The sequence below is a fragment of the Tamandua tetradactyla genome, chromosome 23 (genome assembly GCF_023851605.1).
Source record: "Tamandua tetradactyla isolate mTamTet1 chromosome 23, mTamTet1.pri, whole genome shotgun sequence".
NCBI lineage: Eukaryota > Metazoa > Chordata > Mammalia > Pilosa > Myrmecophagidae > Tamandua > Tamandua tetradactyla.
In genome coordinates, this window is record NC_135349.1 from 38,273,381 (window position 1) to 38,292,247 (window position 18,867).

The 18,867-nt window shown below is 52.6% G+C and overlaps 1 protein-coding gene across 1 annotated transcript in view; it reads right to left on the minus strand.

Annotated features, from left to right (window-relative positions):
* Nucleotides 1-1,076: 1,076 nt before the first annotated feature.
* ABCC6 (ATP binding cassette subfamily C member 6) overlaps nt 1,077-18,867 on the minus strand; it is a 49,943-nt gene continuing 32,152 nt past the window's right edge. The window contains exons 21-31 of the mRNA XM_077141675.1: nt 17,419-17,539; nt 15,968-16,175; nt 13,697-14,007; nt 11,316-11,515; nt 9,124-9,250; nt 7,742-7,843; nt 6,712-6,858; nt 4,459-4,617; nt 4,202-4,368; nt 2,418-2,612; nt 1,077-1,508 (exon numbers count right to left, since the gene is read on the minus strand). Coding sequence (XP_076997790.1) covers nt 1,400-1,508; nt 2,418-2,612; nt 4,202-4,368; nt 4,459-4,617; nt 6,712-6,858; nt 7,742-7,843; nt 9,124-9,250; nt 11,316-11,515; nt 13,697-14,007; nt 15,968-16,175; nt 17,419-17,539 — 1,846 coding nt within the window. The 3' untranslated portion in view covers nt 1,077-1,399. The remainder of the gene's footprint in view (nt 1,509-2,417; nt 2,613-4,201; nt 4,369-4,458; nt 4,618-6,711; nt 6,859-7,741; nt 7,844-9,123; nt 9,251-11,315; nt 11,516-13,696; nt 14,008-15,967; nt 16,176-17,418; nt 17,540-18,867) is intronic.

Sequence of the window (18,867 nt, forward strand, 5' to 3'; positions counted from 1 at the left end):
TTACAGCTAAATACAAATAGCTTCGGCCCCCTTAGTTCCTCTTTCCCAGCCGCTGTCAAAAACGCCCCTTTTAGCGTCAGCCTTCAGCCACACACTGACCCTTGAATTTCAACAGCAGTTCCTGCTCCATGGGTGTCCCCGGGGCTCCCACTGTGAAGCCGGAACCCAGCCTTTAGGAACCACACGTGTGAGCTCTGCAAGCCCAGCCCAAATCTCTGTGGGGGCTGAGCAGTTCTCACGCCTCGATTCTCCTCTTGGGAATTGCACATTCGCTCTGCACTTGACCATGCCCAGTGGAGGCGGCCTGGCCTGGGTGGGGGGAGACCTGACTTGCGCATCCACCTGAGAGAGCTGCTCCTGGGAGCTTATCTGCGGGGCAGAGGAGCAGCAGGACATCCCGAGCTGGCCCCCCATCCTGGCTGCATGCTGGTGTCACACGGGGAGCATTTAAAAACACATGAGGGGCAGGCCACGGTGGCTCAGCAGGCAGAGTTCTCGCCTGTCATGCGGAGCCCCGGGGTCTGTTTCCCAGTGCCTGCCCATGTGAAAAACAAAAGCAAGCAAACAAACAAAAACCAAAAAAAGGAAGCACATTGGTTGGGTGATTCAGTTTTAAAGTGCTCACCTTCCTTGCGGGAGACCCGAGTTTAATTTCTGGACCATGCACCCCAAAATAAACAAAAAAAAAACACATCCGCCAAAATGAAGTGCAGATTTGTGGTTGCGAGGGTCAGGTGGGGAGAGGGTGTGGCTATAAAATGGCAGCACAGAGGATCCAGGTGCTGCAAGTGTTGTATCTCGACTGTGGGTGTATACACGGACCTGCACGTGACGAAACTGCATGGAGCGCCTCCCCCATGTGTGCACACACAGGCAAGTACAGCTGCAACTGCAGAAACCCGACTGCGGTGGGTGGGTTACACCAATGTCTGATTCCTGGTTGTGATACTAAACTACAGTTTCGAGAGATGGGGCCCTGGGGAAAACTGGGTGAATCACATTTGGGAACTCACTGCACTATTGCCTACAAGTTCTTGGGAAACTACAATGATCTCAAAATAACAAGGTTGGTTGTTTGAAAAGTAGAGTCTGATTTAATTCATCGGGGGTGGCGCCCAGTACAGCTCTATTCTTCACTCCCCAGGCGAGTGCAGTGGGCAGCGGGGGCCCAGCCAGACACCAGAGGCTCTGGCTCCAGCATCAGCGGGACTAGATTAGCCCAGCCAGGGGGTGGCTCCGGGTCTGATGCTCTGTGATAATCTGCCAGTTTTCTCCCAGAGAGCAGAGAGGGGTGCAGACTCCACACAGACTGGGGCTGGCTGCCCGCAAGCCCAGGGCCGCTGGCTTCTCCGGGGCAGTCCCTCCTAGCGGGCACAATGGTGAGAGTGGAGAGCCTGGCTCAGACCAGGCCTGATTCCTGTGCCAGCCTGTAAAACAGGCCCTTCTGGGCCAGCAGCTGGGCGGGGCTGCCGCTCTCTGCCACCTGCCCGTTGTCCATGACCAGCACCCTGTGGGGAGGCAGGGAGAGGGGGAGAGGCAACTCTTTCAACACTAGCCGGCACTGGGCACCCCGCAGCATGTGTGTTCCAAGGCGAGGTTCCAAAATCTGGCTGCCCTGCGGGACCGCCAGGAGCTTGTAATACAGGTCAGAAACATGTCCCTTGTCTAATCCCTTCCCTCTGGCCATCAGTGTGGCATCTGTGCCATGAGCACGTGGAATCCAAGCGAGGGGGCATTCAGCTCTGAATCCTGACCCCTGTGGGAATGGCTTGTGTCTGGCTCCCTCCTCTGCCTGCTGCTGAAAGACCCTCCAAACCCTGGAGGCTCAGGCTAGGGGCTTTAACTGGCAAAGTGGCGGTAGGGTTGCCTTACCTAGTGCAGTGTGGGGAGGCTGCTTCACCTGGTGCATGTAATGGGGGAGCACTTTACTTCACACCTTGGGGGATGGAGTGCTGTACTTGGTGCCCTGGGAGGAGGGGTGCCATATCTGATGCTCTGGGGGAAGGGGTGCTGTACCTGGTACCCTGGGGGAAGGGGTGCCGTACCTGGTACCCTGGGGAAGGGGTGCCGTACCTGATGCCCTGGGGAAAGGGGTGCTGTACCTGGAGCCCTGGGGCAGGGGTGCTGTACCTGGCGCCCTGGGGGATGGGTGCCGAACCTGATGCCCTGGGGGAAGGGGTGCCATACCTGGTGACCTGGTGGGAGGGGTGCTGTACTTGATGCCCTGGGGGGAGGGGTGCTATACCTGGCGCCCTGGGGGGAAGGGTGCCGTACCTGACGCCCTGGGGGGAGGGGTGCTGTACCTGGGGCCCTGGGGATGGGGTGCCGTACCTGGCGGCCTGGGGAAGGGATGCCGTGTTTGGTGCCCTGTGGGGAGGGGTGCCATGCCTGGTGCTCTGGGGGGAGGGGTGCCGTACCTGGCACAGTCCACCACCGAGTGCAGGCGATGGGCGATGAGCAGCACGGTGCACCCGGCCAGCCAGCTCCCCAGCGCCGCCTGCATTTGCAGCTCCGTGGCTGGGTCCACGGCGGCCGTGGCCTCGTCCAGGATGAGGATCTGAGTTTTCCGGAGCAGGGCACGTGCCAGACACAGGAGCTGCTTCTGACCCACGCTGGGAATGAGAATGGACACTTAGACCTGATGATTGCCTGCCCGTCAGGGTTTTTAGGGTGTGCCCATGAAGGGGTACCCACAAGGACCTGAGAAGCGGGGTGTGTGCGCACATGTGCGTCCCCTGATGTGGGGTCTGTAGTCAGGCAGATCTGGTTGGAAGCCTTTGAGCAGAGTGACGTTAGCAAGACATTCAAGCCCTTCGTGCCTCAGTTTCCTCACCTGTGAAATGGGTCTTTTTACAAACGAACATGTCTGTGGCCTTCACCCTGGGCCGTCCATGTTGAGGGTGCTCGGGGCTATACTGATGCACTTCTCACACTGACCACGAAGCTCGGTTTTGGTCTTCTCCTCTTTTTACAGAGGAGGAGGTGAACACATAAAGGTTATGTGACTTGGGCCACTCAGTCAGTGGCAGAGCCAGTGTTTGAATCCAGTACACGACTCCAGCGTCCTCATGCTTCCTTCCTCCGGGAATCGTACAAACAAAATGAGGCACAGGAAGCTACTTAGTGGCTTGCCCAGCACGGTCAGCCCTCGGAGTCGCGTCTCTTAGTCTCATTACACACAGGGAAGTTGAGGCTCAGGTCACAAGACCAGTTAGGGACTGGCCTCAGGGGACCTGGTGTGGTTGCACTGCTGCCTCCCAGGAAACCCCCCACAAAGCAGCCTCTCTCTAGGGACAGGCAGCAAGGGGACATTCTCAGCTGGGGTATGGTGGAGGGTACTGGCCAGGCAACGGGGGGCCCAGGCCCACTCACGAGTGGGGACCCTTGGGCAATCCTCAAGCCTCAGACTGCAGCTCTGTGAAACAGGACCAGGGAGAGAGCAGCTCTATGGATGAAATGAGCGTTTATTGTTTCCTGTCACTTGCTGGGTGCCAGTTCACCCACGTTACACATGTAACCTACTTCACCCTCACCCAGGTGGGCAGGTACTATTAGCATTGCCATTTTACAGTTGAGGAAACTGAGGAACAGTGGGCTAAGTGACTTGCTCAATGTCCTATAACTGGCAAGTTGGGAGGGCCTGCATTTACCCCCTCGGGTGTTTCTCTAATGTGTAGAAACCGTTATGGGCCCCAGTGCCTTATCCTCCAACCCTCAGGGCCTATATGGGAAACCTTGGGTTTTAAGGAGGTCCATATGTTACTTACCCCCAGTAGAACTGGACTGTGCACCCAGTATCAACCACAATATATATGTATTTTTTTTTTACATGGGCAGGCACCGGGAATCGAACCCAGGTCTCCGGCATGGCAGGTGAGAACTCTGCCTGCTGAGCCACTGTGGCCCACCCAACCACAATATTTTTCTAACAAAATAAATATTGAGTGGGATGAATAAAGACTATAAAGAGCCTTGTATCAGTTGAGATTATTATCATTACTATTATTTTTGCTACCAAATAAACGGAGGAGCCAAACAGAAAAAAAGGAACTCAGTGTCCAGAGATTTTGGTGAATTTGGAATTGCAGTAAGGGATCGGGCTGGTGTTACGACTGTGGACAGGGAGGGGTTGATACGCCTCCCGGGAAGGCAGATTCCCAAGGCCCCGCCGCGCCCACCCTCCACAGGGCCCCGGGCGCACCTCAGGTCGTCCCCTTGCTCCGCACACTCGTACTGCAGCTGGCCGGGCAGGCCGGCGACCAAGGCTTGGAGCTGCACCGTCTCCAGGGCCGCCCAGATGACCTCGTCCGTGTGCTCCTGGAGCAGGTCGAGGTTCATGCGCAGAGAGCCCGGGAACAGGATGGGGTCCTGGCCAGGGGAGACAGGGGTCAGGTCCGGCCCAGCCTCGCATCCCACCTCTGCCCCCTCCAGCCCTGCCCCGGCCGCCCCGGGCCTCACCTGGGGGATGATGGTGATCCTGGACCGCAGCGTGTGCAGCCCCACGTGGGCGATGGGAACTCCGTCGATCCATATCCCGCCCTCGGCCGCCTCCAGGAGCCGCAGCAGGCCCCTGGCCAGGGTGGACTTCCCGGCCCCTGTCCTGCCTACAATGCCCACCTGCCGGGGGTGCGAGGCAAGGACTGCTCTGAGCAGGCCTGGCCAGGGGAAGCATGTTGGAGCTTGGAGCATTCACGGGAATCTTTGGGGAGAGGTTTCCCCTGCACTGAAGGTCCTCTTTTACTTCCATTCCCCCACTCTCCTATCTCTCCATCCATCCATCCATTCATCTGTCTATTATCCTTTGAGCAGCCATCCTTCCATCTCTTAATCCTTCTAACTGTCCATCTATCCACCCTTCCACACATCCACCCATCAATCCATCCAAGCATCCATTCATGTTTTCTCTTATCTTTCCCTCACCGGGACATCTCTCTCCTGACTTTCCTTCTATTCCTTCACCCTTCCTTCTATATCCTTACCCTTCCTTTTGTCCTCCCGTATTTCCCCCATCCTTCCACCCTTACCACATCCTCCCATATCCCTCATTCCTCCATCCTCCCGTCCTTTTATCTGTCCCCCATCATTTTATCAACCCCCATCCTTCCTTCTATTCTGTCCTTTCATCCATATAGCACCCTTTTATCTTACCTCATCCTTCTCCCGCCATCCTTCTATCCATATCCCTATTCTTCCATTTGTCTCTCATTCTTTCTTCAACCTCGTCTTTCTATCATCCTTTGTCTTGCCTTCTATTCTTCCCCTATCCTACCATTCATCCCCCATCTGACCATCCATCCCTCATCCTTCCATCTGTCTGCCCATCCTTTTATCTGTCCTCCACCCTTCCATCCATCTGCCCATCCTTTTATCTGTCTTCCATCCTTCCTCCCACCCTTAACTTGCTTATCTTTGCATCCTCAGTGTCTGATAAATGAATGAAACACATGGGTCACAGTACTGACCCCAGGCACTCTGATAAGTGCCAGGAATACACAAATAAAAAAGCCCTTGCTCTGAAGAGCTCACCATTTGGTTTCAGAAATAATGCAACTGAGTAAAGTGAATTTTAATTCCATGTGATAAACAAATGCTGTCTATAACCCAAGTTCCACTCCTGCAGCAATGGAGCTAAGCAAGGAGGTACTGTCCATTCTGTCTGGGATGTGGTTATAGAGGATAATCAGAGAAGGCTTCATGGAGGAGGAGATTTTGAGTGGACTCTGGGTGGGTGGGTAGGAGTTTGGGGAAGTCTCCAGGTAAATCCCACCAAGTGCCAGAATGTAAGCTCACTGAGGCCAGCATCGTAGCTCCCCATCTAGCCTGGAGGCAGCTGCTCCTCAGAGATTGACTAAGCCCTGGCAGAGCAGTGAATGAAGTTGAGAGGTGGACCTGGCCTGGCTGGGCAGAGCCTTGAATGCCAAGCTCAGGGGTTTAGGCTTTACCCTGAGGGAAGCTGGGAGCTAGTGGGAGGAGCTTTCCATGCTCAAATAAGGATCCCTGGAGAGCAGATGGGAGGTGGCAAGACAGGAGGGTGGAGGCTATGCTGGGACCTAGAGCAGTTCTTCCAGGGGGATGGAAGGTGGTAAGAGGAACTGTCGGAGGGGATGGAGGAGAGAGAGTTGATGAAGGGCCTTGACCAGGCATCTGTAAAATGGGCCAACATGGGCACTGACCCCATAGATTTGTTCTGAGAGTAAAAATGCAATTCACAATAAATAAAAGCATCAGCAAACATTTCTAGCACTTGCCACGTGCCAGGGGATACAAAGTGCTTCTGCCCAATACTGTACACGTGCGAACTCAGTTCAACTTCACAACAACTCTATGAAGGCGGTACTATTTTTCCCCCATTTTACAGATGGGGAAACCAAGACTGCCCCCCAGCCGTGAAGTGACTTGTCCAAGGCCACCCTTGGCAAAGCCAGGAGTCAAGTCTGTGGAGAACTAAGTGATGCGTTTGGCAACGCCTCCCAGCACACACGAGGGGGTTCAAGCCATGCTAGAAAAAGAAGCAAGCAGCAGGTGGGGGAGACACCTGCTTATCTGGGACATCCACATGGACGGAGTGGGGGGGTGGGGGTGGGGGGGTGCCACCGAGATGGGAGGAGATCTGGGAGAGCTGAGGCATCCACCCTAGGGCACAGTGGCTCTGGGAAGGGGCGGACCTGAGCCACGATGCACGGGGAGCAGCTGGTGCTCAGGACCACTCACCTTCTCTCCAGGCTGGACCTTGAAGGAAACGGCCCGCACGGCCAGCGGGAGCTCGGGCCGGTACCGTAGCCCAAAGTCCCGGAACTCGATCTGCCCCTGACGCGGCCACGGGGGCTGCGCTGCACAGGTGGACAGGCTCCAGGGGGCCTGGGGCAGAAGGGGACACTGAGTCAGACGTGCCTTTTGCCAAGGCTGCTCACAGGGTGACCTACTTCTCTGAGCCTTGGTTTCCTCCTCTGTAAAATGGACATATTTATCTCTATTTTATGGGGTTATTGTGGGAATTAAATGAGAGTGGGTGCAGCACATAGTAAAGGTAAAAATAAATAGTGTCTGGTATAATAATAATGATAGCGGTGGCTACCCACTTCTCGTACTTATTAAGAGCCCCTGTCTATCATCAGATCAGGATCTCTTCTCCCCTTCTGGTAGGAGTGGACCCTCCTCTTTGTGAAGAGAGAAGGACTGTGGTGTGGGAAGATCAATGTTGCCATTTGCTCTCTGTGACCTTGAGCAGGTCTCGTGCCTTGATTTCCCCATCTGTGAAATGGGGCTAATGGGTGTAGTGGACTCGTATAGTACACGTACGGTGTGCAAACTGGCTAAGTCCTTTGCTACAGGATCTCACGTGACACTCCCGGGAAACTCCAGGACTGTTACGTGGCTGGGATATGGCTGGCAGGCTGCTCTCATGGAGCTGCCACCTTGCTGTCGGGTTGCAGGTATATGGTTCTTGCAGTTATATGGTTGTTGCATGGCTATCATGTTTCTATAATGCTGTGGGGATGTCACTGTCACTCTTGGGGTTCCCTGAGGCTCAGAGGGGTGATCTTCTTGCTCCAGCGAAGTGAAGGAACGGGGCTCTGACCTGGCTTCAGACCCCCTGCTCTTAACCCTATGGCCACGCTGGCTATAACTCTGGCCCAGACTGAGGGTCAGAAAGGGTGCCAGCTCCAAAGCCCATGGCAGATGTCGGCCTGGGTCCATCACCCTCCCCTGTACGTCACGGCTGGGGCTTCCGCCCCGTCACCTCCTTGGGTGTCCGGGAATAGTCCTTCATTCTCTCCACCGCCACGACGCTACTCTCCAGGTCCGTCCAGCTGCGGACAGCCCACTGCAACATCTGGGTTACCTGGTGCAAGAAGACATCCAGGGCTGGGCCTCAGCAAGGCCACAGCCACCTCTTTGGAGAGCCTTCCCAACTGCCCCTCCCTTTTCTCTCCATCATATCTCCATCCTTCCTTCCTAGCAGTTATCACGCTTTAAGACTAAACTCGAATCAGTTATTGACCATTGTGCTATATCAGCAGTGACTTTGTCTTTGGGTCCAAGCATCAGCCCCCTGGGGCAGGAGCTGAGGGGCAGGGCCCAGAGCAGCAAAAAAAGGGGTGTGGGGGGTGAAGGGAATGGAGCAGTCCAAGGGTTGGGGCACAAGAGAAAGGGATTTGCCTGCAGCAAACAGGACCCCTTCTCTCCTTTAGTAGAACCAGAGCATGCGGGGCCCAAAGAGGCCTTCAGACATCAATTCGTCTTGACACTAATTGGGAAAGAGGACCAGAGAGGGTGTGCATCCCGCCTGAGGACACCCATCAGGACACAGCTGGCTGACTTCCTGTTCTGAAAATTTTCCCAGAGGGGCTGAACCTCCAGCAATTTCCCATTCCACTTGGGACCACTCTGAGCTCCTCCCTGGGGTCTCCCTGCCCTGTCTGCTCCAGCCCCTGCCCTCTTCTCCACAGCCCTCACTCACCCTCTCCAGACAAACTGGCCACCTTCTAGTTCTTCAAACATGCCCTCACCTCAGGGCCTTTGCTCCTGCTGTTCCCTCCCCAGAGAAGGCTCCACCTCCTTAGAGAGTACTTGCCTGGCTGTGCAATAGAAAATAACCCCTCACCATGATCTGTTTCTTTCTTGCTTTATCCTTAAGCTCTTGGGGTCTTAGTTGCTTCAACCATAAAATGAGAATAGTATTAGTAGCTCCCTACTGAGGCTGTCGGCAGGATTAATGGAGTTAATATGAATCTTAACTCTTAGAGCGATGCCTGTTACACTGAGTGCTCTGTGTCGCTCATACGCACACACACACACATTTTTTTTTCCTTCACAGCATTTATCATGACCTGACATTATATTATCTTACCTTTAATAGCAAAATGCTAAGGCTCTGTGATGCACTGGACATGCACACTATCCATTTCATTTCAACTGGACTTTACAACAACTGAAGTGATGGGATTACTGCCCCATTTTTCTTATGAGGCTCAAGAGGGAGACCCTTGCTCAAATGCCCAGCCAGGTCACCTCCTCTGAGTCCAGGACTCAGGGTCCTGGAAGGTCCTCCTGGCAGAGGTCTGTCTCTCCATTTGTCTCCTGTGTCCCTGAGCCCAGGTCAGGGGATGGATGGTGGAGTACCTGAAGGGCTGCGGAGACAGAGAAGCCCACGAGGCCAGCGCTGAGGTGGGCCCTGCTCAGCACAGCACATGCGGCAGCTGCAAACACCAAGGTGTTTCCCAGGAGCTCCATGTTGGCTGCCAGCCACCTGTGAGGGGAGGAGGGCAGGGCAGGCTCAGTGGGCATGCTGATCTGCGAGAGGCCACCTGCTGCTCTGGCCAGCTCACGAGCCCCTGGGAGACCCCCATGGTCTTCTCTACACTTCCCAGGTCCTGGTGAGTGGGAGAAGGTGACACTGTCCTGCCTCACCTGTCCCCGGCTCAGGGTCTGGCATACATTGGGTGCTGAGTAGAGTTCTGCCAAACTGGCTGCTTTCCTGCTCCTGGAATATGCCAGGCCACATCATTTCTCAGAGGCCATGCCCTTGCTATCCCCCTGCCTGAGCCCCACTTCCATCTCCACATGGCCAGCTCCTCTTCATGCACAAGGCAGCTCAAATGTTACCCCTTCTGAGAGCCTTCCTTGACTGTTCCTCCCTTTTGCCATCACTCCACTGATTCCTTCTTTCCTATCAATTATCACTCTGCAACTAAGTTCTTGACTTAGTTGTCAACTGCGGGTCTCCATCATAGAGCATGAGGTCCGTCTGTAGCTTTCCTGGCTCTATCCTCTGTACTTAGTACAAGATCCAGCACATAGCAGATGCTCAGCAAATACTCAATGAATACGTACCCATTACTGAGTTCATGCTCTACCATTCATTCATTCATTCATCCATCATCCATTCATTCAACAAATATTTAGCACATGGATGGATAAATATGTACTCCTGTTACTGAATTCATACTCTACCATCCATTCGTTCATTCATCCAGCAAATACTGAGCTTCTGCTATGTTCTGGTGTCACAGCTGTAAACCAAAAAGACAAAAAGCCCTGTCTTTGGGAGCTCTGTACTTTACCATGGAGAACACTTTGTCTCCTAACAAACCCACAAGGAGGGTTTTGTTTTTCCCATATGACAGATGGGAAACCAAGGCTCAAAAGGGTTAGGTACATGCCTAAGTCCACACACTTAATGAGCCTGTTAACAGAAAGCCACACCTTTCCAACACTGTGTTTCTCGATGAACTAATGAGTGAGTAAATTGATAAGGATCCATTTGGACTCTGCCACTTCCTAGATGCCAGACATTGGCAAAGTCCCTTCACTTCTTTGAGTCCCAGTTTACCCATCAGTATAATGAAGTAATACCTGCTTCATTACAGCAGAGAGGATCAAAAGAGGTGTGCTATGTACACAGCACAAAAATCACCGTGGTGTTCTCTAAATGTTCATGAGGTCCCTTCCCCAGCAGAAGGGACCCCATGAAGCTCTCTAGGCCAGGACCCAGGAAGGGGCAAGTCAAGTCACCCAGAGGTCACATGGAGTTGGGTCACTGCCCACAAGTACAGGGCCTGATTCCCCAAGCTCGCAGGGGACTTGGGAAGAAAGAAGAAAGGAATTCACATTTATTGACTACCTACTATGTACCTGATCCTCTCTGCAGGCTGGCTCCAGACTGCCTGGATTCAAATCCTGGCTCTACCACGCATTAGCTGTGTGACCTTTGGTAAGTTCCTGAACCTCTCTGAGCATCAGTTTCATCTTCTGTAAAACAGTCTCTGCCTGCTGGGTGGTTAAGAGGATTAAATAAGGTGATCCATGTAGAGTGCTTAGAACTCTAAGGTGTGTCATAAGCATGATATAAGCATTAGCTGTGAATGTATTTATTTAATCCAACCACTCTTATCTCATTCCAGTTTGACAAATGAGGCCTAGAGAGGTCATATAACTTGCTCAGGTTCACACAGTTTCTAAGTGGCAGAGCTGAACCCATGCCTGTCTTTGCTTAAAGCTTGGTTCTTGTTCATTCTTCGTACCAAAAGGAGGCCAAGGATGCTTATGTAGCTGTTTTGTTACCAAGGCAATGGAGGCTTCTTTCCTTTGCTGTTAACTATACCTCCTGCTCTCCCGCTCTTAGGGTCCACTCAGATTGGGTTCCATCTGCTCACAATGGGATCTAGCCTAAGCTTTGTCCTCAACTCACTCTGTGACCTTAGGCAGGCTGGTTGACCTCTCTGGGCCTACATGATATGCTTTGACCTCTGGTCTGATCCCTTTAGGGACACAGATGGATTTCAGGGATGTCTCTGACTGCAGGCCCTTCCTACCTGTCAGCCACCAGCCGTGGGAAACTGACCCTCTGGCTTTTGTCCACGTGCACGTTGTTCTGAGCCACAAAGGGTTTCTGGGCCTGGAATGCCCGGACCACTGCACTGCCCTGGAATGTCTCGGCCACATGGGAGCACACAGGTGAGTGGCTAGCTGATTCTAGGCGTCTCAGCTGGCACGAGCTGGCTACATACAGGCTCTGAGATGGGACGGGTGGGGAAAGGGAAGACACAGACACAGTGAGGCAACTTTCAGAAGCATGGGGAGCCCCAAGCACAGGTTCCACGCAAGGCTGTTACCACTTGCTGTGTGGCCTTGGGCCACTTGCTTCTCCTCTCTGGACCCCAGTTCCCTTGCAGAGTCAGAGTTCTGTGATTTTTTTTTTAAATCCAGTGGAAACCTTTAAGAACCTCCAATGCCCTACCCCAGCACATTTGAATCAGAATCTTTTGGAGTATGGTCTCAGCTTTGATATTTTTAAAAAAGTCTCCTGAGAGAGTATATAGCAAGGGTTGAGAAACCACTACTCTAGTTTGTGATGGTTAATTTCATGTGTCCACTTGATGTGACTGTTACTATGAGGGTATTTTGTAGATAGATTTCCATCTATAATCAGTTGACTCCATCTATGGCTGATTGCATCTACAGTCAACAATGGAGACTGCCCTTCAGCAATGAGGGGAGTGTCCTCATCCAATCAGTTTGAGGTCTGAAAGCCAGTCTAAGAATTTCAGAAGTCAGAAAGTAGAATCCCTGACTTTATTTCAGCCAGCCAGCTTTTCCTGTGGAATGCAACCTTACCTTCATCAGCATTTCCAACTTGTAGTCTGCACTATGGAATAAAGACTTGCTAATCCCCACGGTCATATGAGCCAATCCCTATAATAAATCTCTTAATATCTGCATGAATATAGATCTATCTCCTGTTGGTTCGGTTTCTCCAGAGAAATCTAACACATTTAAATATGTCTCATTTCTCAGCATTAATGTTGAATATTTCACTTTGGGCAGGTCACTGTGGAAAGAAAACAGTAAAGGAAAGTGGAAGCAATTGGCCACACTGAATTCACTCATTCAGCCTGAGGGTTACATGCCAGGTGCTGGGAACATGGTGATGCACAAATAATATAACTGTTATTACCTGTTGTCAGTTGTGTGCAACGATCAGGTGGGCAGGCAGCTGCATATGTTAAGAACCTGGGCAGCCAGCCAGGCTCTTTACAAAGAGTATTGGTTCATTGTGAGGTGGGCATTAGTGTTACTTGCAGTCTCCAGGTGAGGACACCTGAGGCTCAGAAGGGTTAGGCACCTGGTCCAAAGTCTCTACACTGAGTAAGTGGCAGGGTCTGGATTCAAACCCTCTTCCTCCTCCTCAGAGAAGTTAGCTCTTCCCCAAGTCAAGAGGACTTAGAGAAGACCTGGAATAGATGAAGAGTAAGAGGATGGTGGTGGCCGTGGATTTTGTCTGACTACCATGATTTTTCTATTCAACTTCTGATTTGCTGGCAAAGTGGGGGGCTGTCAGTTGTGGGACCCGAGCATAGAAGTGATCACATGATCCAGCCTTGTCAGAGTATATTATCCCTTTGGCCAGTAAGAGCAGTTTGGGGATGAGCACATGATCCATAAAGTGCCAACTAGAATCTTCCCTGGGCTTGACATACGAATGCTAAGCTTGAAAAAAGTTTTCTTTGTTCTGGGATTGCTAAGGTGGGATGATGGGAGCGTGGGGCTGCTACAGCCCATCAGCCCTGCCCCTGGGGAGGGTGTGTGCCAAAATAGCCTGAGCAGAGCTAAGACAGGGGTTCCCAGTTGTGAGTGTGGAACACAATTACCTGGAGGGTTTGTTAAAACACTCTGGGTCCCACGTCCAAATTGTCTGAGTCAGGAGGTCTAGGACGGGGCCCGAGAATCTGCATTTCTAACATGTTCCCAGGTAATGCTGATGCTACTGGTCCAGGGACCCACACTTTAGGAACCTCTGAGCTAAGGTACCGAGACAGATTCCATGTCGGGGGAGAGCTGGCCCCCTGCACCCTGTAAATGAATAGAAGCCATTGTTCTTTTGTTTCAGTTAATTTGAGATAGTCTCAAATCTTGGCAACTATACAACAATTTTAGACATCTTCCAGGGCCTTCTCCAGCTAACTGGAGTAGAGGAAATAAATGTCAGCAGCAGCAGCAGTGCAAAGGATGGATATTAAGAAGAACTTTGATATAAATGTTTGATAGACAGAGACTGGATTTTGGAAACAGACTGTGGTGTCCCCTTTCCAGATAGCCTGCTCGGGGAGAATCTCCTACAGCATCCTTTCCAGAGACAGGGGACTGGCTGAAGTGACCTCCTCCGGCCCCAGGAGCCTCCCTGATTTCTCCTTACCTGAAACCCAGCATAGAGGAGCAACAGCGGCAGGATGGCCACGATGGCCAGGGGGGTGGCCAATGTCACCACCAGGATGGCCTCCAGGAGTCCAAATGCGTAAGTCAGCAAGGACCGGAGTTTGTCTGGGATGTCCACATCCACCATGTCTGTCTCTTTGGAGAAGCAGTTTAGAAGGTTCCCAACCGGCGTCTGCTCAAAGAAGCCAATAGGCGACCGGGCCACATCCCACAGGAGCCTCCGGAAGAGCAGGCGGGACGCTCGGGCCCCACCCAGGAGCACCGCGGCCATGGAGGCAAACAGTCCAATGGCTGTGGAGAGGATGGTCAGAGCATGAGGGCCTGCGCCCCTCAGAGCCTCTCTGCAGGGCCTTGGGCAAGTCTCGCCCCAGCCCCATAGTGGCCATCTTATGATTTGGCCCCCACAATGATCCCCTGATGGAACCACCCTTTCTCGCAAGGGTGGGGACAACTCCATAACCTGGTTCTGGGGTGGGACAAATTCCAATCCACTGCAGTTGATTTAGGATGAACCCAGGACCCAAGCTGGGCCAACAAGTGTGAGACCTGGGACTTTGCTGGAACTTTTGGGAGAGAGGCATTCTCGTTTTACAAGTGGCTAAACTGGAGCTGCAGGACTCCATCCTATAATCAGAGGAGAAGCGCCTGCCTGGATAGGAGATGATCACAGAGGAAGGACATGAAGCAATTTCTAATAGCTTTGTTTGAACTCCTGGATCCAGCCATACCTGAAGCTATGCATTCCAGTTACATGAGCTGACAAATTCTCCTGTTGCTAAAGGAAAAGATTACAAGGAACTACTCACATTCTCTGAGCACCAGTCTCCCAATCACTAGAATGGGGATACTGAGACCTGCCCTCACCTTCAAATGAGTGATGGATGAGAAAGAATTTTGAGAGGATAAAGTGCTACTCAGTGGGTATTTGAGTTTATTTGTGGGCTCATTGATTCTGACAATTCACTCTTTAATTACTCTTGAGCAAGTAACAACTTCCTTGAGTTTCCCCCACTAAACCAGTACTGGCAACTTCTTAGGACTAGAAGGGTCCTAGCCGCTGTGACAAAGAAAAGGACCCAGGCCCGTGGGTCCTTTTGGTGACACGACCAAGGACACCCAACAAATAAGGCAAACTGCAGACAACTGGAAAACAGTGAAACTGCCTTTTAAAGTCAAGGCTAAATCTACATGTTCCTCACCATCACCTCCTCAGCCAGGCTGTGTTTTAAAAGAAGAAGAGCCAGGGGTTAGGGCTGGGGGAAAGGGGGGCGGGCAGGAGGGAAGTGGGGTGGTTATGAAAGGGCAACTCGAGGGGTCCCATGGTGCTGGGAGTTCCATTCCCCTGTGACTGGTGTTGGATACGAGAACCTACACAGGTGATCAAATTGCACAGAACTAAACTTACACTCACACGTGAGGACAAGTACGAGTAAAACTACAGGAACCTGATTGTGTCTTGTTGATGCCTTGGTGGGAAGGTACAATCATTTTGCAAAATGTTACCACTGGGGGAGACCAGGCAAAGTGTTCAAGAGGCCTGCCTGCACTATTTCTTATTTGAATCTACAATGATTTCAATAAAAATTTCAATAATAAAAAGGAGGAGGAGAATGGCGGGGATAACAGTCGTGAGGCATCTGCTACAGCAGGTGGGTATTGGGCGGGGGTGCTGAAAACCAGGAGTCAGACCGCAGAGCCCAGCTCCCCACCTAAGCCCAGCTGCTCCAACATCTGGGGTCCAGAATTCGCATTTGACAACCCCCTTAGCCTCTGTGTGGGCAATGAGGCTGGGAGAGACTCTCCAGAAAAAGAGGGGTGTGCCCCTCACCCCTCCCAGCCCCGTCTCAGGAATGCAAGTTTGCGTTTTGCAGACATTCAAGGAGGACAGGGCGAGCCAGGGCTGGGGGGGCTAGGGCTGGGGGGCCAGGGCTGGGGGACCCAGGGCTGGGGGAGCCAGGGATGGGTGACCCAGGGATAGGGGAACCAGGGATGGGTGACCCAGGGATGGGGGGCCAGGGCTGGGGGAGCCAGGGATGGGAGATTAGGGCTGGGGGACCCAGGGCTGGGGGAGCCAGGGCTGAGGGATCAGGGATGGGGGACCCAGGGCTGGGGGACCAGGGCTGGGGGGCCAGGGATGTGGGAGCCAGGGCTGGACGGGCCAGGGCTGGGCGAGTCACAGATGGGCGAGCCAGGGAGCCCTGAGCACCCCTCAGGCAGGGCTGGGAGGATGGGGGACGAGGCGGATGCCTACCTTGCAGACAGCCGAGGAGCCCAAAGACCCAGCCACGCAGGGCCGCGTGCGCCTGCCGACCGCCCACAGTGGGGTCGTCGGCCCACAGGCTCAGCCAGTAGCCACGGCAGAAGGAGGCCACTTGCTGGCCAAGGAAGAGGAAGAGGACGTAGAGGCAGAGCGGACTACCCACGGCCCGCAGGTAGGTCAGGTACATGGCGGCCTTCACCTGCGGCACACAGAGAGATGGCAGCAGGGAGGCGCGAGGAGTGGCGGTGCCCAGGGAGGCTCCCGAAAACATGCCCATGGGGCACATCATGCAGCCCTCCCACCAGGAGCACCAAAGACCCCTTCCTCCATGAACCCCCAGTGGGCCAGTGAGAGCCTTTAAGATGAATGACAGGCTGTGGGCTCTCGGGTTTGGGCATGATTAATTGAACACCTACTATGTGCCAGGCCCTTTGGCCACCACATGTTCTCTAACTTCACTTTAACTCCCCATTTTATAGGTAAGGAAACTGAAGCACACAGAGGTTAAGGTTCTTAACAATTTGCTTAAGGTCCTGCTCTTACAAATTTGAAGTTCTGCACCCAGCTTGGGCCAGAATGCACTTTCAAAAACTTCAATTTGATCCCATCTTGCTGCTGCTGACCGCTGAGGATTTTCTTTTGCTTTCAGAAGAAATTCTGCATTTCGATTCGGCCTGTCTGACCTTACGGCCTACTCGCTATTTGCCAGCCTCACTGCATGACTTTCTCTTCTCTTTCCCACCTCAGAGCTTCTGCTCCTGCTTTTCCCTCTGCCTGGAACACTGTTCCTTCCTGCTCTTTCCATGGCTGGTTCCTTCATAGATGCAGGGCTCAGCTCAATGCCACCTCTTCAGACCATTATAATGGCCCCCATCTAATCCTCTGTATTATGCTCTTTTTTAACATTTATCATTATATGATATTATCTGACTTATTAGCCTAATTGTTTTCTGTCTATCTCCCCCCCCCCCCCCCCACTAGCACGCAATCCCCACCAGGGCAGAGACTGTACCTGGGATAGCGGGTGCTCTTACAGTGGGTGAGCAGATGGTGGACGGATGGGTGCTTGGGTCTATGGGTGGGTGGATGGGTGGGTGGATGGATACAGCAGCATAAAAGAGGAGAAACAGAACAAGCCTCAGATTCAGACTGACCTAGATTTGAGTCAGTTAGGCCTCTTGCTAGCTATGAGAACAAAGACAAGTGTCCCTTACCTCTTTGAGACCTCAGTTCCTTCATCTCTAAAATGGAGCTCTCACCGTCTATTTTTTTGGAGTGATTGCGAGGATTAAGAAATATGAAGTGCTAGAATCTTACTTGGCATATAGTAGGTGCTCAATAAAAGTGAGTTGCCTTTCCTGTGCTGTGTCTGGTGGCAGGTCTGGGGCCTTTCGGGGCAGCAGCAAGAGCGGGTGGGGTGGGAAAGAGTAGCTGGTGGTTACCCTGCCATAGGGCACGCTGTCCCCTCCTGTTGGCTGTCCTGTCCCCTCAGGGTCATCTAGGGTGGCCCGTGCCTGGGCCTCTGAGGTGGTGTTGTCCCTTTCAGGGACTAACTTGATGGACCTGTCATTTAGAGGAAATGAAGACAATTCAGTGTCTCTCCCCAAGGGGAGGAGGTATACACCCAACCCTCACACCCACTGATGTCCCTAAGCTTTGGGGGACACTGTCCACTTATTCATTTATTCACCTCTACTGAGCACCAACCTCGAGCCATGCCCCCTCTCTCTCCGTGGTGCCAAGTTAAAATCCACCCATTACCCTGGAGCTAAGCAAGCCTGTTTTCCCATCGCTATTTTACTGAATAAACATATTTGCTCAATTGTGAAACTTGGTTTTCAGAGTTTCATTTTGTCCTAAGCTTTGCAGCAATTATTTTGCCCCTGCTGTTGAACCTCTGATTTGTCAGTCCAGCTTTGTGGAAGGTCAATTTTGCACAATTCAGACTCTGAAGACTTCTAAATGTTCCTTTTCATCTGAGGATGAGTGGGTTTTCCCTTAAAGAGAAATTACCATCTTATAATTACAACCCTGGGCAGCTGACTTAACCTCTCTGTGCCTCAGTTTCCTTAGCTGTAAAATGGAGATAATATCTATCTACCTACCTATCTGTCTGTTTGTCTATCTATCCACTTACCTACCTACCTATCTACCTATCTGTCTGTCTACCCACCTACCTACCTGTTACCTCTACATCTTCTCTCAAACAATTCTCTATCATTACCCATCTATTTATAACCTATCATCTGCCTCTATCTCCATCTATCGTCTATCCCCCTCCCCATAACTGATTTATGACCTGTCTGTCTGCTCATCTGCATACCTAATTGCAGGATTATTGTGTACTGTGAGGACAAGCAGGATTGCCCCGCCTGCAACCCAGAAACACTCTCAGGGTGGCTCCCCAGAATGGGGAGGGAGGAGCTGGGCCCAAACTCTACTTTCCCCGGACACCAAGGTTCCCAAGGTCTCCCCCATCCCCCAACAGCTGGCACATAAGTTCAACCCCCCTGGCACCCAGTGGTCTGTTGTTCCATACAAAAGGGAGCACCAGGCGGGAGTCACTCTGCTGCAGCCAGTCGCAGCCCACCCATGCTAGACCATACGCAGCTCTCTGCAGGGGGCTGGGGGAAGAGCAGACAGCAGGCCTCCTCCTGGGGGACCCCAGCCTGTGTGTTCCGGCTAGCACCAAGAGATATGGCGGAGTTTGCAGGAGCATGCATAGCAGGCCTAGCCCCATTATCATCACTTCTTTGGAACCAGCCCTGCTCCACCCCAGCAAAAAGACAACGCCCACAAACCGTCCTCTGCCCACTTTCAGGCATGCAACCGATGCCTAGGGGCAAACGAGCCATCTGGGGACTTGATCATTTTGACCAATTGATTGTCCC